This window comes from Periophthalmus magnuspinnatus, chromosome 10, assembly GCF_009829125.3.
Source record: "Periophthalmus magnuspinnatus isolate fPerMag1 chromosome 10, fPerMag1.2.pri, whole genome shotgun sequence".
Lineage (NCBI taxonomy): Eukaryota > Metazoa > Chordata > Actinopteri > Gobiiformes > Gobiidae > Periophthalmus > Periophthalmus magnuspinnatus.
Window position 1 is genome coordinate 111,605 of NC_047135.1, and position 13,652 is coordinate 125,256.

Below are 13,652 nucleotides of genomic sequence, written 5' to 3' on the forward strand. Positions count from 1 at the left end.
CCATTAAAAACTAAGTTCTTAAAGAGGCAGTATTCTGCTAAATTCTGTTCTTTCTCCCATGTTTTAATGTTCCCTCATCAAAACATGACTGTAGAGGTCTCAGATGTCATCCATGCATGACTGAGTATTTTAACTCTCCTGGGCACTATTCAAACTCTCTTAACAGTTAGCTGTAGGAGACTCCGCCCACAAGCCTACATCACCCGCGCTCCCGCCCGACAATTCTTAATACACAAAAACAAAAACTACACAGCAACATGACCAACCTGATGTGATGTGCAGTAGTTTCACTCTGAAGGGGCAGTGACTTAGTACGGAGAGTGTCAAATACGGAAGTGAATCTCATTAAACATGTTTTTGGCATGTAGCATTTTCAAAACACCTTTTGTTGCAGTTTTGTCATTCCCACATTAAACATTCTTAGACCAAACTGACCAAAAAAGCCACTAAGTTTGTTTTGTCACCAGTAGAGGGCAGATGTGAAACCTGTTGTTGGTTTCAGGTCAGTCTGCGTTTGGTTTAGGGTTTAGTCATGGTTAGTCCTGAGGATTTCCTGAATTTAAAATGATGTGTGTAGTAAATGTCTAAATGGCTCCAAGTCATCTGTGCATCAAAGCTCCTGAACGTGTCTTTAAAACAGCAGCTGCTGTAAAAGTGTCTGAAATTAAATGTGTTAAAATAGTTAAACCTAGAGACAGAAGGTATTTTACTTTTGAGACAAACTTTGTAAAAGACAAAATTTTGAGGAAACATTTTAATAAATCTGACGTACATTTGTTTTTTTTAGTCTGAAATACATGGATGTAATAAATATAACTTTCACTTTGATGGGGGGCAGAAAAGGTGGGAAACACTCCACAAAATGAATAAGGAATAAATGATTTTAAAACAAAAACATGCACAAAATCCAGAAACCATAAAAAACATTACAAATAAGTGTGACGACGCTTCACTTTGGTTTAGTCCCAAAAAGTTCAAAAGTAAAAACAAAACCATCTCTGTACATATTTACAATCCACCCAGAACAACCAATCAAAGTACAGGAGACAGGGCCACAGCCAATCAGAGCGCAGGAGACAGGAGACGACAGGTTTAATTTTCACTTACACTTTTGTGAAGTTTTGGCCGGATCAAACCGGAGGCTCTGGGTTCTGGAAAAGTTGGCTGGAGTTTTGCTGCTGTTTTTTTATTTTATTTTTATTTTTTTAAACAAAAGTTATAATTCTGTGACTCTAACGTGAAAAGCTACATTATATTTTATATTAATTTATTATCCACATTCACAAGTCGAGACTTATTATGTTCAGATTTCACTAAAACAAGTTCATATTTATGCTTTAAAAAATTATAATGAATATTTTATCGCATCAGTAAAAACAGGACAAAGATTTCAAACAAAAGCGTTTGGATTCAGGCGGACATTTTGAGTCTCACTTTCATCCAATCGAAAGCTGCCTTAGAATCAGCCAATCAGTAGCTCCCGGTGGCACTGGGCGTGTCCTCGTTTAGATCCGGACTGGGTCTAAACCCGGACTAAACCAGGACCCCAGTGAGACCCCATAAGCCTTGGTGGCACGGATCCGGCAGGGCCAGTTCTCTGCTACAGCTGCTGCTGGTGACACGAATTATGCAGCTCAGACGGCGGTCGTCTTGTCGCTGGGGCTGGAGCTGCTGCTGTTGTTGTTGTCGTCGTGGTGACTGTTCTCATGGTTGTCGGGCACGGTCTTGGGGGTTGGGTCTGTTCCCTGTGGGGTGGGGCCTGAGGAGGAAGAGGAGGAGTTTGTTCTAGGGGGTTTAAAGGCAGCGCAGAGTTCAGACACTCGCTCCGGCGTCGGAGTCCACTTTGCAAAACCTGCGTCGTTCTGAAGGAACAAGACGGCCGTGCCATGGACTGCGCGGTAAGACATCTCCTCCCTAAAGAGAACAAGAAACAATTACAACAGTGGTTCTTACCCTTGTTGGAGGCACTGAACCTCACCACTTTCATATGCACATTCACCGAACCCTTATTTATTGAAAAATAAAATATGATTTTTTTCAAACTCAAGACACATGTTTGTTTTACAGGTGCACAAAATGAACCGTGGATTAACATCACTGTGTTCAAAGAATAAAACCAATACAATGCGTGAACTCACAACAAATTACACACACACCTTTTTACAAAGACATGACCTTTTTTAATACTACCACACTGAAATTATTTTAATTTCTAACTTTATGTATTCCAATAATGAACTTATTGTATTTATGCAATTTATTATTTTTAACATTTTAACACACACCCATCACCTAATTTCAGTAATGTGCTTCCGTGGGCCCTCAAAGATGTCCAATCAGAGCACAGCTGTCGCCGGGATCCTCTCAGTCAATGCCGGGGCATCACTCTGGCCGTGTCTCATGCCATGTCTCAATTCAAGTGCCCTTAAATGCCCTTAAATACGCCATTGTGCCATTAAATTAAGTCGGGCAGGCACTTTGATAGGCATATTGAAGGGTGCATTTGTTGAATTGGGACACGGCCAGCGTCTGGAGACGCTCACAGTCCACGAATCATATTGGGTCTTGATCTCCGCTGAACCCCTGAGACTGACTCACCGAACCCCTAGGGTTCGATCGAACCCAGGTTAAGAACCACTGAATTAGAACTAAAGCGGGACTAAAGCGGGACTAAAGCGGGACTAAAGCGGGACTAAAGCGGGACTAAAGCGGGACTAAAGAGGGACTAAAGCGGGACTAAAGCGGGACTAAAGAGGGACTAAAGCGGGACTAAAGAGGGACTAAAGAGGGACTAAAGAGGGACTAAAGCAGGACTGAAACAGGATAAAACATGGCACAGTAGGACATCTCTCTGAAGAGAGACACATGGGACCAGAACCAGGGCTAAAACAGGACCAAAATGGCAGCTTAAAAGAGGCTGCACTCAGACGTGTTGGTATTCGGGTGTGGAGCCGTGTGTCAGCCGTGCGAGAGCAGTACTTGTACGTGTGTGTAGCATGTAAGCGTGTGGTTAGCATGTTGTTACCTCTTGCAGACGTGTTGTGACCCCGAGCGGTATTCGTGCTCGTAAGCCGCCACATGGAGCTGCTCTCTGAGGAAGCGGCTGGACTCCATCCGGGTCAGAGCAGGAGTCTCCGGGTCTCTCCAGTCCGGAACAAACACCACAAACGAGAGAGGCTCAGAGGAGGACGAAAGGAGGTCCTACAGAGACAAGAACCAGGACTGAACCAGGACTAGACCTGAAATGAACCAGGACTAGACCAGGACTAGACCAAGACTCATACCTCAAAATGTGTGACCATGGCGTCCATCAACTCTTCACAAAATGGAGGATTTGCTTCAAATGATCCACTGACCGGAGAGAAGGACAGGAATGGCCTGTGACATGAAACCAGGTTAAACCAGGACTAAACCAGGGCCAAACCAGGGCCAAACCAGGGCCAAACCAGGGCCAAACCAGGGCCAAACCAGGGCCAAACCAGGGCCAAACCAGGGCCAAACCAGGGCCAAACCAGGGCCAAACCAGGACTCACCCTCTGGAACCGAAGAAGCCGTCAGTGTCGGGGAAGGCAGAGCAGAACTGTTTGAAGTATGAGTTTAGTGGTGACGCGAAACATTCAAATGAAACGCCAAACTGTTTCTGTAGCACCTCGAAGACTGGCACCGGGAGGGCACCCTGTAGACCTGTGCCCTCGTTACAGCCTGCGCCAAACATCACCTACAGAGAGGGAGATGAGAGAGATGAGAGAGATGAGGGAGATGAGGGAAATGAGGGAAATGAGGGAGATGAGGGAGATGAGGGAGATGAGGGAGATGAGGGAGATGAGGGAGATGAGGGAGATGAGGGAGATGAGGGAGATGAGGGAGATGAGGGAGATGAGGGAGATGAGGGAGATGAGGGAGATGAGGGAGATGAGGGAGATGAGGGAGATGAGGGAGATGAGGGAGATGAGGGAGATGAGGGAGATGAGGGAGATGAGGGAGGTGAGGGAGATGAGGGAGATGAGGGAGGGTGTGTTGGTGGTGTTGGGGGTGTGTTGAGGGTGTGTTGGGGGTGTGTTGAGGGGGTGTTGGGGGTGTGTTGGGGGTGTGTTGAGGGTGTGTTGAGGGTGTGTTGAGGGTGTGTTGAGGGTGTGTTGAGGGTGTTGGGGGTGTGTTGGGGGGGTGTTGGGGGTGTGTTGGGGGTGTGTTGGGGGTTAAATACCTGGTATCTCTTGAGCAAACACCAGACTCTGGAGAGGAACTTTTCAAATCGAGGATCATCGATGCAACTGTAACGATACAACAGCTCCTACGACATAAAACACACAAGGTCAGACCGAGTCCAAAGCCCCGGGTCCAAAAAGCCCCGGGTCCAAAAAGCCCCGGGTCCAAAAAGCCCCGGGTCCAAAGCCCCGGGTCCAAAGCCCCGGGTCCAAAGCCCCGGGTCGGGTCTAAACTCACCAGTTTGCTGAAGTGGCCGCGGTTCACTTTGACCATCTCTCCTTTGAAGCGCAGACAGGCCACATCGTTCTCAAAGTGCAGCTCCACTCTGGGCAGAGCTGGAGTGGGCGTGGAGAGGCGGAGCGGGTAACAGTACACCAGGCGGGCACTGGGGTCTGGAATATAACAAACACCATCATATACAGAGAGGGTACATGGTTTCATAACAGCCCGATACGCTCCGGCACCGTCACAGCTCTTAACGTTAAGGACGTCACGCTCATAAGAGACGTTCTACACACGAGACGTGTGGGGGTGGGCTCTGTCGCAGACTCAGGTGCGTAAGGCGTGTGTCTTACCTGAGGGGGCGGGCTCTGGGGGCGGGCTCTGGAGCAGACTCAGGTGTGTCTGGCGGAGGCGGCGGCTGTAGTCTGCAGAGAGCTGATAAATCTTTGAACAAATGCCCTCAACCGAGTCTTTGGCCACAGCAGCAACGTGAGGCCCACACTGAAGACGCAGGTGCTCAAGACGATCCTAGGACCACAAGTACTACTGTTATACTGCAGTACTAGAACTATTATCATGCTGCAGTACTAGTACTACAGGGGTGTCCAAACTATGGCCTAGGTGTCAAATGCAGCCCTCAGACCAGTTTTTATTGGCCCTCAGGCCTCTGGCTAAACCGGCCCAATTGATCATAAGCAGAACTTTTAACAGCAAATTAAAGTATTTGTACGACTATAACATCACAGTGAGACACAGACCTGAAATGACTGCGTTTCAAACCTTAACACACACGACTCTGTCAAAGCCGAGAGTAAAGCCCCTGCACTGATCAGTCTGATCAGCTTCTAATATGTTCTGAGATGTGGGCACCTGTGTAGTACTACAACTACAGCAATAACTGCAGTATACACCTCTCTTTAGGAGAGGACTGAATACCATAATACTACTAAAGAACATAATACTACAGTAACACACAAGTACAAAAACTACTACTGCAATGTGACAGTACTATAGTAACAGATACAGGCACAAGTACTACTACTGCAGGATGCTCCAGGTGACACCAAGACCAGAGTAGATGCCACTAGTACTATGTGGGAATAGTAGAGCAGGGCAGTACAATAGTACTGCAGTGTTATAGTAAACTGGTGTAGTACTATGTAGTATTACAATAGTACTGCAGTGTTATAGTAAACTGGTGTAGTACTATGTAGTATTACAATAGTGCTGCAGTATTATAGTACTGCGGTGTAGTACCATGTAGTACTACAATAGTGCTGCAGTATTATAGTACTGCGGTGTAGTACCATGTAGTACTACAATAGTACTGCAGTATTATAGTACTGCGGTGTAGTACCATGTAGTACTACAATAGTACTGCAGTATTATAGTACTGCGGTGTAGTACCATGTAGTACTACAATAGTACTGCAGTATTATAGTACTGCGGTGTAGTACCATGTAGTACTACAATAGTACTGCAGTATTATAGTACGGTGTAGTACCATGTAGTACTACAATAGTACTGCAGTATTATAGTACGGTGTAGTACCATGTAGTACTACAATAGTACTGCAGTATTATAGTACGGTGTAGTACCATGTAGTACTACAATAGTACTGCAGTATTATAGTACGGTGTAGTACCATGTAGTACTACAATAGTACTGCAGTATTATAGTACGGTGTAGTACCATGTAGTACTACAATAGTACTGCAGTATTATAGTACGGTGTAGTACCATGTAGTACTACAATAGTACTGCAGTATTATAGTACGGTGTAGTACCATGTAGTCCTCTTTGGAGGCAGAGTGGTCTCGTCGGAGCCAGTTCATGGTGTCCTCGGCGTTCCACTTCACCACTTTCCTGCTCTCAGGGCTGGCGTTCCTGAAACACAGAATATGCCAGAGTTAACACACCAAAAACACACGTACACACACACCCCATAAAAAAATACAAACACACACACACTGTCATTTTCACACTGACTCAGGTCGACATAAAAAAAAAATTCTTTATGAGATTTTGCTTTGGGCTCCACCCACACTCTGCAGCGGCTCCACCCGGGCGCTGCGCTCTCAGTTTGACACATTCGTTTGACAGGGACATTTGGATCAATTTAATGTCAGCAACAGTCTCCTCCTGCCTCTGTGCAGGTGAGCCTGCGTGAGCCTGCGTCTGCGTGCGCGAGCCTGCGTGCGCGAGCCTGCGTCTGCGAGCCTGCGTCTGCGTGCGCGAGCCTGCGTCTGCGTGCGCGAGCCTGCGTCTGCGTGCGCGAGCCTGCGTCTGCGAGCCTGCATCTGCCTCCGTCTGTCAGCACAAGTATTTAGCCACAGGTGAAAGACATCTGTGTACAGGAGAAGTGGGTGTGTGTGTGCGTGTGTGGGTGTGTGGGTGTGTGCGTGTGTGTGTGGGGGGTGTGTGTGTGTGTGTGTGTGTGTGGGTGCGCGCGTGTTCACAGTGCTTGGTTTCCTGAAGCTCATTCTTATGGAGACAAGTTCTCTGATCACCTGACGGAGACCGAAAAATAAAGGAAACAGAAGTAAATCTAGAGCGACTGGAGGGCGCTCCACAGAGCCACTGACGTGTGAAAACAAACACAAACACAGGGTTAAGCACAGAACATATGCACACAGGGTTAAACACAGAACATATGCACACAGGGTTAAGCACAGAACATATGCACACAGGGTTAAACACCTCCATGCTCTCGGGGCTGGCGCTCCTAAAACACAGAGTGCTATTGGTGTGTGCAGTGGGTGGGGTTTGCAGTGACAGGGGCCTGTGATTGGCTGGTATTGGAGTTGATCATCTTGTGTCGTGTGTGGTGGGTGGTGCTTGCAGCTCATGGGTGGGGTGTGGGGAGTGTGTGATTGGTGTATAGTGGGCGGAGTTTGTGGTTACAGAAGCCTGTAAATTGGTTGATACCTGGAGTCGATCATCTTCTTGGCAGCCTCGGCGTATTTGAACAGAAGTTTTCGAGCCTCTTCTTTGTATTTGATTCGAGACAATCTGTAAATACAAAAGTTAAGTTTAAACCTTTCGAATGCCCGGGGAGGAGACCAGGCCCTTTGTGGGTCCTCCTCTGATCTGGTTAGGATCTCGGTCAAGAGGAGCTGGACTCATCTCCAGATCTACGCCTACAGACACTCAAGTGTTTCAACAGGACTGTGTTCTGAAGCCTGGTGCCGGTCCATACTTTGGCTCAAAAGCATTTTCAGTGGGAGAGTTAAGGCTCGACCACATGTACAACCGTTACATAGACTTTCATTAACGAGCAATTAGTGCACAAATGCCAACAACACGTATATATTTTTGTTTTTTTCTGGAAGTTTTGGTAGTGTTACCTTATTGGGATATCATTCATAATCTCTCTGAACATGATCGGGGAGATCACCGGGTCACAGTGGCGGTGTTTTGGTGGGAGTCTTGTTGATGTTTTGATGGGTGTTTTGATGGGTGTTCTGGTGGGAGTTTTGGTGGGTGTTCTGGTGGGAGTTTTGGTGGGTGTTTTGGTGGGTGTTTTGGTACTGTTACCTTATTGGGATATCGTTCATAACCTCTCTGAACATGCTCGGGGAGATCACCGGGTCACAGTCGCTCGGGAGCAGAGGGTCTAGACCTTTGTCAATGACTTTTCTCTCCAGGAGCCAGCGATTAAACGACTCACGAGGAGGGTCTATACCTGAGCACAAGGGTGACATGCACAGGTCAGGGCAGTACAGGCAAAGCAGTAGAAGAAACAGTATTTGTAGTAATAGTATTTGCAATAATTTTGTACTTGCATCATCCCACTGCAGAGCTGGTGATAATGTCTCAGTTTGGTCAAGTGGTAACAGTAGCAGTAGTATAAGTAGTAGAACTGTAGTAATAGTATTGTAGTAGTATTTTAGTAGTATTTGCAGTACTAGAACTTTAGTACTTGTACCCTCTCTCTGCAGACACAGTTCGTGGTAGTGCTGTCTCAGTTTGGTGACCAGTTGTGCCCTCTGCAGTTCGATCTCTGGATGAGGAGGAAGCAGAGGAACAGGAGGTCTCTCCCTGATCACTGCGTTGGTCTGAACATCCAGGTCCCAGTATATACTGCCAAAGAGCACAAAAACAACTGAGTCAGATGCCCTACCATGCTCCTGTAACCCTGTGTACCCTCCCGGAGTATGAACTGGAGGCCTCTCTTTGATCGCTGCGTCTTTGATTACAAGTCTGAACATTAAGGTCCCAGTATATACTGTGAAATACAAGGAGCAACTGAGTCAAATACCCTGCCCCACACGCCCGTGCCCCTGTGTCAGATGCCCTGCCCCACACGCCCGTGCCCCTGTGTCAGATGCCCTGCCCCACACGCCCGTGCCCCTGTGTCAGATGCCCTGCCCCACACGCCCGTGCCCCTGTGTCAGATGCCCTCCCCGTATGTCAGATTGTCTCAGATGCCTTCTCTTGCTGCACTCACACAGCGGGTCTGTAGGGTGCAGGCGTGGTTGGTGCGGGTGTGGTGGGCGTGGGAGGGGCAGGTGTGGCGGTTGGCTGTTTTTCTTCTGTGCTCCAGGGTTTGACTCCAGGGGTGGAGGGGGAGATGGGCGTGCTCGGTTCCACCTGCAGGACACACCATACAACTACACTCAGACCAGTGATTTAACATACAGCAAATGCAGATGTAGAGGGGGAGAGATACAGAAAAAGAGAAAGAACAAAGAGGATGAGGAGAGAGGAGTGAGAGGAGAGAAGAACGATGAAAGAGAGGAGAGGACAGGAGAGAGAGGAGGGAGAAGAAAGGAGAGAAAAGAGAGATGACAGGACAGAGAGGAGTGAGAGGAGGTGTAGGTGAGATAAACAAGTGGAACATAGGTGGTAGGTTAAGGTTACTGACAGAGAAAGAGTGAGAGAGGAAGTGGTAGGATCAAGTTAGTAACAAAAAAGAGTGAGATGGGAAAGAGGAAGTGGTAGGTTAAGGTTAGTGACAGAGAGAGGAGTGATAGGAGAGAGGAGGTGGTAGGTTAGGGTTAGTGAGACAGAGGATACACAAAGGAGGTATAAGTAACATAAGCAGGACCTTGGGGCGCTTATTGCTGCTCTGCTCCTCAGACATCCTCCTCTTTCTCCCGTTGGCGTCTCCTCCTTCGGCCGGAGCAGCGTTTAAGCCCAATGGGTCAGACTGAGACAGAAGACACAAAAGGTCCTCTAAAAGACTATCAACAGGTCACAAACAAACTATTACATATCGTTAACAGGGCAACAATACCGATTCCAATAACACAATGAACACTACTTCTGTAAACAACTGAATATGATTTTCCACATTAAATGTTGTACTTTGTGTTCTATTATCATGTCTCTTATATCTGTGTAATCCGTCAGTGTCCAGTAGGTTCTGGTCCTGGTTTGGTCCTGGTTTGGTCCAGTAGGTTCATAGTGGTCCATGGCTGTATAACAGTCCATGTGTCTTAAACTTGTGAGAGATACAGCTCAACATTATTATAAACATATTGAGAAAAGGGTCATTTCTGTCCTGTGAATGGGACTTCTTTAGTATCCATACCTGCTCAAATGAGTCCAGTTTCAATACGAGTTTTAATATCAATTCACGGCTCCACGGTGTGGCCATTTTGAGCCACATGTGCCAATAATTTTGTGACTAAAACTGTTCCCTGAGTGCGTCTGACTGCGTCTCACTCTGACTAGACTAAACCTATCTTTATTTAAAAGCTTTTTATGAATTAAACTTATAGGCTTCAACTCATTAGGAATTTACCTTTTCTTTAAGTAGAAACAGAATGTTATTTCAAATTAACAACTTTGAATAAATACAATTTATAATTCTTCAAATTTAATTTAGTTTAATCCACCATACATACTTATTAATGAAAACAAACAGATTGTACATCTAAGTAAAAGTAAGTTATATATTCAGCCCTTATTGTTGAAGCAACTTATGGACAACATATTACGATGGCTTAAATAAACAGTCGCACCAGTCACCAAACTCAAACCGTCTGGAGCCCTGCAATTACCATCTGATTTTCAACACTTTTGACAGGCCTAGTTACAAGAGTGATTTATGCACTTCATATTTCTGAATATGAAACAATAACAAAGATGAGACTTACGATGACGTCATGCTGTCCCAGGACTGGCACCTCCCACAGACTCTGATTAGTGAATCTGTTAAAATAATATGGACGATTCTCTCTGCGACTCCAGCATTTGGACCAACCCGCCTGCACCAGCTCATCTGAAACACACAGAGCCCAGAGATTAGACTGCAACGAGGAGAACCAGAGGAGGAGCAGGGCCAGAGAAGGAAAGGAGCAGAGCCAGAGGAGCAGAACCAAAGGAGCAGAGGGGTAGGGCCAGAGGAGAGGAGCGGAGGAGCAGGGCCATAGGAGGAGAGGAGCAGGGCCAGAGGAGGAGAGGAGCAGGGCCAGAGGAGGAGAGGAGCAGGGGCAGAGGAGGAACAGAGAGGGGAGCAGAGCCCGAGGAGCAGAGCCTGAGGAACAGAGCCAGAGGAGGAGCAGAGCCAGAGGAGGAGGGGAGCAGAGGAGGAACGGAGTGGAGGAGTAGGGACAGAGGAGGAACAGAGAGGGGAGCAGAGCCCGAGGAGCAGAGCCCGAGGAGCAGAGCCCGAGGAGCAGAGCCCGAGGAGCAGAGCCCGAGGAGCAGAGCCCGAGGAGGGGCATGGCCAGAGGAGAGGCAGGGCCAGAGGAGGGGCAGGGCCAGAGGAGGGGCAGGGCCAGAGGAGGAGAGGAGCAGGGGCAGAGGAGGAACAGAGAGGGGAGCAGAGCCCGAGGAGCAGAGCCTGAGGAACAGAGCCAGAGGAGGAGCAGAGCCAGAGGAGGAGGGGAGCAGAGGAGTGGAGGAGTAGGGACAGAGGAGGAACAGAGAGGGGAGCAGAGCCCGAGGAGCAGAGCCCGAGGAGGGGCATGGCCAGAGGAAGGGCAGGGCCAGAGGAGAGGCATGGCCAGAGGAGGGGCATGGCCAGAGGAGGAGAGGAGCAGAGCCGGAGGAGGGGCAGGGCCAGAGGAGGAGGGGCAGGGCCAGAGGAGGAGCAGACAGGAGCAGATGAGCAGACAAGAGCGGATAGCAGGTGAGGCCTTACCTGGCAGCTCAGGTGGCTTTGTGGGTGTGTTTGGAGACAGGGGCGGGGCTTGCGATGAAGCAGGGGCAGGGTCTCCCTTCACTGAAGTCTGATCAGACGCCATCTTGGACACATCCACGCTAAAAACACATTTAAACATTATGTACAAGATAACCACTCTGCCACGGTCACACAGCAAGGACATGTACACTCCAGAGAGATCAGGAATCTAGCCCTCAACCTCCTCAGTGAGAGGAGGACAGGCAAACCACTCTGCCACAGTGAGTTGTATTTTATAGGATGTTGAGGTGAAAACACATGGTAAAATGGTCACATTTTTCTATAGCGCTTTTCTACCTTCAAGGGACTCAAAGTGCTTTACAACAAGGAACCACTCACCCATTCACACACACATTCATACACCAGTGTACGCAGATACTGAGGACAAGGTGGGTTAAGTGTCTTGCCCAAGGACACAACGACAGAATCATCTGTGTGAGCTAGAATCACACCGCCAACCTATGATGTTTTATGTCGAGAACCGCCAACCTTCGGATCAGTGGACAAACGCTCTACCAACTGAGCTACTACCGCCCACGACACAGCGCCATCATGTGGGAAGTAACTGCAGGTACAAAAACTCTGGGAAGATTTTTCCAAAGCATTAGTTATAAATGAACAACAATATATTTATATAGTTATGAAAGGCACATTAGTCAGAGCTGAACAGACCCTGCTCCTCTTATAAGTGTCCTGTATAAACTGGGCAGTTTATACAGGACACTTTCACTTTCCCACAGAGCTTTAATGAGTCATAACAGAATAATGAAACCCTCTGTCCGCAAGTAAAGCCTCTCCACCCGGGCTCAGAGGCTCTGGAGAGCATTTGGATCACTGAGGAGCGGGGTCTCTGTCCCCGAGGAGCGGGGTCTCTGTCTCCGAGGAGCGGGGTTCTGGTCCCCGAGGAGGGAGGTCTCTGTCCCCGAGGAGCGGGGTCCTGGTCCCTGAGGAGGGGGGGTCTCCCTGATCAGCAAAGCCACAGACGCGGTGATGGACGCGGTGACGTAAACACGGCTGCAGAGCCACAGACGCGGTGACGTAAACACGGCTGCTCCTGCATTCAGCCGCTGCGGAGGAGCGCGGGACCCGGGAGCGCGGGGCCCGAGAGCGCGGGGATCCGCACAGAAGATGGCGGACTGTGGTCATAAATCATTCATACGGACATTGTTACGGACATTGTTACGTGCTGTTGGTGGTTTTGACGAATTAAACTGAGACTTCACACAGAAAAGCGCCATAAACGCGCCACTGTTTCTGTGAACAGCGCCATGGTTACACGCATGCGCCGTGAGGCCCGCGCTCACAAACACGGAGGAGGAGGCGGGAAAGTGGGGGGAGGAAACAAAAGGCTGCGGCGACACGGCTCTGAGCCCCGAGCTCTCAAACCGAGCTTGGCGCGGCCTCACGGCGGCTCGCCGTGCTCCTGTTGCGGGGAGAGGGCTCCGGGCGCCCCCCGCTGCCTGTCCCGGAGCTCTCCTCCCGCAGAGGCGGCCTCCTGAGCCGAACAGCCACTGTTGTTTAGGCGGCGCTCCGCTCTTAAGATGGCGGACCCGCCCCTGCCACAGCGCTGCGATCCATGCTGCGGTTTAGTGCGTTTATTTCCGAACCGAGCCGCTCTCCGCGCGTTTAGACCGTTCCGTCCGCGGCCACGGACCTTCCGCCACTCCCCGGGACCGTCCCGGGGGTTCGGTGGGGGTTCTGGACTCACCTGGAGCGGGTCAAAGCGGAGCGCTGCGGGTCCTGTCCGTCTGTGTCGGGTCCTCGGCTCCGCTCCCTCCCCGCCGCCTCAGACATCTTTACAGGGACCCGAGGAGCCGCACTGCGCAGGCGCGACCCTGGACCCGCTTCCGCCGCACAGCTGCCGCCATCTTGGAGCTGGCAGAGTTTGGTTAATTTGGAAGTTTCTGGAGTTTAAATGTGAAACAAACTGAATAAACTCACTCCAGTGTGGAGTGAACACAAAACCCTGTGTTATTACTCATGTCATGACTTTAGTGCAGGCCCCATTTTCACACCAGCGCCTCAGGTTTAACCATTTATGTTTTCCATCATAACAACACAAACAAATAGTATTTAATATTTTTATTTACTTT

The 13,652-nt window shown here is 48.9% G+C and overlaps 1 protein-coding gene across 1 annotated transcript; it reads right to left on the reverse strand.

Annotated features, from left to right (window-relative positions):
• Positions 1 to 739: 739 nt before the first annotated feature.
• pcif1 (phosphorylated CTD interacting factor 1) lies at positions 740 to 13,390 on the reverse strand. Its single transcript, XM_033974404.2, has 16 exons — positions 13,268 to 13,390; positions 11,521 to 11,639; positions 10,532 to 10,656; positions 9,478 to 9,579; positions 8,878 to 9,020; positions 8,356 to 8,510; positions 7,965 to 8,112; positions 7,356 to 7,439; positions 6,215 to 6,314; positions 4,782 to 4,956; positions 4,444 to 4,598; positions 4,205 to 4,291; positions 3,534 to 3,718; positions 3,285 to 3,378; positions 3,026 to 3,201; positions 740 to 1,914 (listed from the first exon to the last, which is right to left on the reverse strand). Exons 1-16 carry the CDS (start codon positions 13,351 to 13,353, stop codon positions 1,635 to 1,637), a joined length of 2,214 nt encoding a protein of 737 aa, XP_033830295.1. The 5' UTR covers positions 13,354 to 13,390; the 3' UTR covers positions 740 to 1,634.
• Positions 13,391 to 13,652: the final 262 nt, after the last annotated feature.

Coding starts and splice junctions, on each gene's coding strand:
- pcif1 (XM_033974404.2), bottom strand. CDS start 13,353: ATGTCTGAGGCGGCGGGGAGGGAGCGGAGCCGAGGACCCGACACAGAC. Junction 4,957..6,214: donor CCTCCAAAGAGGACTACATG/GTACTACACCGT, acceptor TTGTGGTCCTAG/GATCGTCTTGAGCACCTGCG. Junction 4,599..4,781: donor CCCAGAGCCCGCCCCCTCAG/GTAAGACACACG, acceptor GTTATATTCCAG/ACCCCAGTGCCCGCCTGGTG.